Genomic DNA, 6200 nt, shown 5'->3' on the forward strand with positions numbered 1-6200 from the left:
TTATATATTGATCATGACCTTTGGAAATTGATTCGGCGAGATGATAAGAAGATTTAAGAAGTGATGAGACGCACATGGCCACATCATATCTCATGGACTCCCTTTAAAGTTTTAACGTCAAGTCAACATTGCACCTCTGAATCATCAATAATATATCCCATACACCTCCGAATCATCAATAATACCTCAAGATCGGTTTACTTGACTCACCACCCACAACCCACAAATGGCTGAAATAGTTCTCTTTGATATTGCTGGGAGTATCATTAGGAGTTTGGGCTCTCTTGCTCTCCAAGAGATTGGAGTGTTATGGGGTTTCAAAGATGAGCTTCGAAAGCTCGGGGATACCGTTTCCACCATCCAAGCTGTGCTTTTGGACTCGGAGGAGAAGCAGGCCCATAACCATGTGATCAAAGATTGGCTTCGAAAGCTCAAGGATGCCATGTACGATGCTGACGACTTGCTGGATGACTACTCCACTCAACTTCTACGTCGACAACTGATGACACGGGAGAAGAAGATGACAAAACAGGTAAATTCTTCATTAATGTGCACATGATGTTGTCTGTCACTAAAGCATTCCTAGACCTGCATACAAATATTTATCACAACACAAGCCAAAGCAAATATATATCATTTTATGTAGTTTAAAATTTCTCAACAGCAACAACAATTTGTTCATTATAATGTTAAACCCAACTATTGAACGGTATGGAAATTCTAATCTCAAGATAATTTCATCACGCGTGCGCGCGCGCGCGCGCGCGCACACACACATATATATATATATATAAAAACAATAATCACTTAAATTGACATGCATTCAGAAGTGGCAAAGAGTACAAGTTACCTCGATAGTCAATATTGTACTAAAAGTTAGGCGACAACTATTAAAACATGAACAGCAAGGTTCAGCTAAATTATCCCTATACTCGGCATGTAAATCGCGATTAAAATTCGTTCCTAAGTTATTTGACCTTTCAAACCTTCCCTTTATTATTAGAGATGTTTTATTCTTAGAAATACGTTAAAAGCTTAACCGTTTCTTTTCTTTTCTCTTTATAAAAAAATATTTTAAATGTTTATTTCTTTTTTGTACCTTGGTCCGAACATAAAAGTTTTCTTTTTACTTAAAATGTATCATATTCTAGGAGCTCATTCTATTAATATTTTCATAAATTTTGAATAAATAAACGAAAGTAGGGTTAATCTTGAAATTTCACTAAAAAAGTGGTTTAGTTTTCTTCCAAAAATCTTGAAATTGTTTTTATGGGGGCTTGGGTAAGAAATGGCCCATTTGAACCTCCTCCTAAACTAGGTAAACCAGATAAGGCCCACAACTCACTAAATGGACCTAAATTAGAGCACTACACTTTGGTCACTTGGCCCATTTGCCCACAAGACATATATCTAAGGTTTTTAACTTGACGAAATTTGGATCAAATACCCACCTAAACATGCCATGGACTGAAAGTTTAATTTCCAGATTTAACCCAAAGCTCTTCTTGATGCCATATATGAGAAATTACTTATTTTCTTGATATAGTCTTAACACCGCTTGAGGGTTATGTTTAGAAGTTTTTTACCACTCAAATGAGGCATTGAAAAGAGGTTTTTGGCTATAAAAGTTTCTGGTTTTTGGCTTTAGGTATTAGATCCTATGTCTATTTCATGAATGAACATCATTATAAACGTCATTTTTAAAGGACAATATTTTCTTCCAAAAAGATCAACACACCTTGTACACAGACTTAAATAGCTTTCTGGTTAAAAACTATCATCTTACAAAATTATGAATGAAACATTAAATTATGCCCATCATTAGGGATGAGGCTATGCCATGGATTAGTCCATTAGGTTAAGAAATTATTATCTCTTATAATCTCTTTTAGGGTCTTTGATCCAATTTTTATTAAGTTCACTAGGGCCAATAACATTGGTTCATATATCTAAAGCTCAAGACATTGGGCCAAAACTCGTACTAACTTATATCAAATATGGGGTGTTACAGTAACAATGTTTTCATGTATCATTTTGACATATATAGATGCTTTTATATTCCGTTCTTTTGTCTGTTTTCTTTATCCTTACAACTGCTATAAATAGAGTCTTACCTAAAACAGTCTCATTTGTAAGAGTACTAACCATATGCAAAAAATGTACAGTTAATTAAGTTGTGACATCTTTCCAAGGAGCAAATGGCGTCTAGAAAAAGTCACATAAATTATCGGCCCCATTATAAACCCAACTATTCAATGGTAGGGGAATTCTAAAACTATCACCGTGAACGGATTGGAATGGGTGGTTGTAAATAAAACATGACGTTCATATTTTCCTTAGTTACACATATAGCCCAAAAAATGTTTAACTTTTCGAAATGGACCATACTGAATATTTGGGAGTATTACAGGTACGCATCTTCTTTTCCAAATCGAACCAGCTTGTATATGGCTTTAAAATGGGTCATAGGATCAAGGCAGTTAGGACGAGACTGGATGAAATTGCAACTGATAGGATCAAATTTGGCTTCAATGAGCACACCATAGCGACACAGTTTGAGCATATGAAAAGACAAGATACACACTCATTTGTACATGGGGAAGATGTCATTGGGAGAGAGGATGATAAGGAGTCTGTTAAAAAGCTGTTATTCGATCCCAAAATGAATGAGAAGAATGTTTCCATAATTCCCATAGTTGGGATTGGTGGACAAGGAAAGACCACGCTTGCGCAGTATGTGTACAACGACGAGGAGGTTCGAAGGCATTTTGACCTGAGGATGTGGGCATGTGTCTCTGATCCTTTTGACGTGAAAACTATCATTGTAAAGCTCATAGAATCTGCAACTAAGGAGAGACCTAAAAGCCGTGAGATGGATCCATTGCAAAGTGAGCTTCGAGCAAAAATTGATGGGAAGCGATATTTACTTGTTTTAGATGATGTCTGGAATGAGAATCATGGTACATGGTCCAACTTGGAAAAGTTGTTAGTGGGTGGCCTAAGAGGAAGCAAAGTTTTGATTACTACACGTAGCGAAAAGATTGCAGAGATTACAGGTACAATTTCACCATATCCGTTGAGAGGTTTATCTGAAAATAGTTCTTGGAATTTATTTAAGAAAATGGCATTTAAAGACGGGGAAGAGCCAAATAATCCAAAGCTAGTAGAAATTGGAAGGGAGATCATACAAAAGTGTGCACACGTTCCTCTTGCTATAAGGAGCATTGGGAGTCTATTATATTTCAAAAATTCAGAAGATGATTGGTTGTACTTTAAAAACCATGAACTTTACAAAATAACTCAACAAGAAAATGATATTTTTCCAATACTTAAGTTGAGTTATGATCATCTCCCATCACACTTGAAGCAATGTTTTGCCTTTTGTTCGTTGTTTCCAAAAGATTTTGAAATTGAAATGAAGGTGTTGATTCAGTTATGGATAGCTCAAGGCTTTCTTCATTCATCATATGGAAATAGACATCTTGAAGATATTGGTCGCGAATATTTTATGGATTTGCTTTGGAGGTAATTTTTCCAAGACGTACAAAGAGGTATAGTTGGTGAAATAGAAAAGTGCAAAATGCATGACCTTATTCACGATCTTGCACAGTCAGTAGCAGGTGAGGAGTGCACAATTTTATATCCAGATAGAGAAAAAGTAGTTGGAAGAACTCGTCATGTGGCATTTCATTCTTCAGATTCATTACCGGATATTCCTGCTCTTTTGCCCAAGCCTAACAAAATGAGAACACTTCTTCTAGGCATTCCAATACTTCCAAATCTTTGTGATGATCTTACCTTGTACAATGCGGTACTTGAGTTGAATAAGCCAGTCTCTAATACACTTATTTCAAGTTTTAAATGCTTGCGTGCTTTGAATTTGAGTCGGTCGAGTATTCAAAAAGTGCCAAATTCCATTGGCAAGTTAGTGCATTTAAGATTTCTAGATCTGTCTAGGAATGAAGATATCAAACTACTCCCCGCTTCTATAACTAAATTGCAGAATTTGCACACACTAAAACTTGAGTATTGTTTTAAACTTACAGCATTACCAGAAGACACTAGAAACTTGATCAGCCTCAGGCATCTTGTGTTAGGAGGGTGTAATAGCTTGACTCATATGCCTTATGGACTAGGAAAGTTGACCGCTCTCCAAACACTGTCGCTATACATTTTAGGGCAGAAAAAAAGTTCACTCCCCAAGACAAAGGGTGGGCTAGGGGACCTGGATGGTTTAGATGAGTTGAGAGAAGTATTGCGGATCAAGGGTTTAGAGCACTCGAGATCTTCTCCATTAGAAGCAAAGGCTGCAAACTTGGAGAGGAAGCGACATCTTCAATGGCTGAAGTTAGAGTGGGACCCAGAATCTAGTGATGAAAGTGATAAGGCAATTGCAAATGATGAACAACTGTTGCAAAACCTTCGGCCACACCTAAATTTGAAATTCTTAACTATAGATGGGTATGCAGGTGTGACGTTATCTAGTTGGGTGCCCTCACTCTCAAATTTGACTGTTATTGTAATAGAGAATTGTAAGTGGCTTCAACATATCCCACCATTCCCTTTGTTGAGGGGTCTTTATCTTAAAAACTTGAATGAGCTGGAGTACATAAGCAATGATGGTAGTTACGTGTCCTCTTCTCCCCTCAAAATTCTCACACTTATTGATTTGCCAAAGTTGAGGGGATGGCGAAAGATGAGGGAAACAGATCATCTTCCATTATTCCCTTCATTTCCTTCCCTTTCTTATTTATGCATCGAGAATTGCCCTATAATGCCCCTAGCAACAGGGAACAAAACAACACCCTCCTCTTCTTCTCTCCTTTCCGATCTCTCCAAATTGAAGCATCTTTATCTTGTGGAATTAGAGCAACTTGAATATCTGCCACTAGAGTGGTTGCAAAACCTCACTTCTCTTAAGACCCTTGGGATTTGGGATTGTCGTAAAATGAGAATATCAATTTCTCCACTCTTTCAACATCTCACCTCACTTGAGAATCTATCTATTCTTCGCTGCAAAGAACTTATCAACAATGAGAATGAAGATGGCGCACATGGCCTTGGACCTACAAGATTTGGTCATCTATCTATCGTAGGCATTCCAAATTTGGTTTCTCTCCCAAGAGAGCTTAGAGATGTTACCACTCTGCAAGGGCTTCAAATTATGGATTGCCCTAGTTTGGTGTCTTTACCGGAGTGGATAGGCGATCTCACTTCACTTCAAGAGCTTGAAGTCATAAATTGTCCCAATTTAATATCATTTCCCGAAGGTATGCGCCGCGTCACCTCTTTAGGTCGTTTGACAATTACAGAGTGTCGTTGCTTGGAGGAAAGATGTGAACAAGGAACAGGAGAGGATTGGCCAAAGACTGCTCACGTCCCAAACTTTCATAATGGCGGCGATGGTCATCTTAAAGATTGGAAAGCAAGCCAAACTCGCCAAATGTATCAGGTTTTTAAGTCACCAATTAGACAATAGTTTTGCTTCTTGTTGTTGTTCCTCTTTATTTTACTCTGTCAGGCTTTTGATATATATCTTATTTGATTTCATATGCAGGAACTATATAAGGTTTTACATATAGTCGCTTCTTGAGACCTTGCCGACAATCAGATTGGTGCAAAGCTCTAGCATTTACAGTATTTTTTCCCATCTTTCACTTCAATGGCATTTCTAGTATTATTTTCTCTTTTATTTTTTAAATATTTCTTTCGTTTCCATTTGAAATTTAAATTCTACAATCGATAGCATCACATAATAGATGAGGGAATTCAATCCCATTCCAAATTTTCACAAAAATTTAATACAAATTTGCATTACTGTGTTAGGATTTTCTCAGTGTCAAATGTAGATTCTGTTGAACGAAAGGATAAAATTTACATTTTTATTATTTTCATTTAAAATCTTTGGGTTATTGTTGAATTTATTATTTGGTTTCTTGATCAAAAGCAGAATTCACGTAATCGGTTGTGAGAATCATGTGGATATTTCTACAATTTGTTTGGACAACCACATTCTTCAAAGAGACTTGATTTGACTGGTTATACCCATTTATTTCTAAGAACACAAAGACAGACAAGAGACTTGGCATAATTGAGTTTCTCTTTTTTATTTGATGGTGGAATTGCATTAGTGATGCAACATGACTTAGTGGGCTACAGCGAATAACAACATTAAGCAGTGGATAAATACTTCTAGATCT

The 6200-nt window shown here is 36.8% G+C and overlaps 1 protein-coding gene across 2 annotated transcripts; it reads left to right on the forward strand.

Moving 5' to 3' along the window:
* The first annotated feature begins 200 nt into the window (after positions 1-200).
* Positions 201-5637, forward strand: LOC132182600 (putative disease resistance protein RGA3). Of its 2 annotated transcripts, XM_059595889.1 has the most exons (3): positions 201-532; positions 2411-5452; positions 5558-5637. In XM_059595889.1, exons 2-3 carry the CDS (start codon positions 3581-3583, stop codon positions 5591-5593), a joined length of 1908 nt encoding a protein of 635 aa, XP_059451872.1. In that variant the 5' UTR covers positions 201-532; positions 2411-3580; the 3' UTR covers positions 5594-5637. The 2 variants fall into 2 exon arrangements, with proteins under 2 accessions (XP_059451872.1, XP_059451873.1); XM_059595890.1 differs by lacking the exon at positions 5558-5637 and having other exon boundaries at positions 2411-3575.
* Positions 5638-6200: the final 563 nt, after the last annotated feature.

This window comes from Corylus avellana, chromosome ca5 (assembly GCF_901000735.1).
Source record: "Corylus avellana chromosome ca5, CavTom2PMs-1.0".
NCBI classification, from domain to species: Eukaryota; Viridiplantae; Streptophyta; class Magnoliopsida; order Fagales; family Betulaceae; genus Corylus; species Corylus avellana.

Coding starts and splice junctions, on each gene's coding strand:
- LOC132182600 (XM_059595889.1), top strand. CDS start 3,581: ATGCATGACCTTATTCACGATCTTGCACAGTCAGTAGCAGGTGAGGAG. Junction 5,453..5,557: donor AAACTCGCCAAATGTATCAG/GTTTTTAAGTCA, acceptor TTTCATATGCAG/GAACTATATAAGGTTTTACA.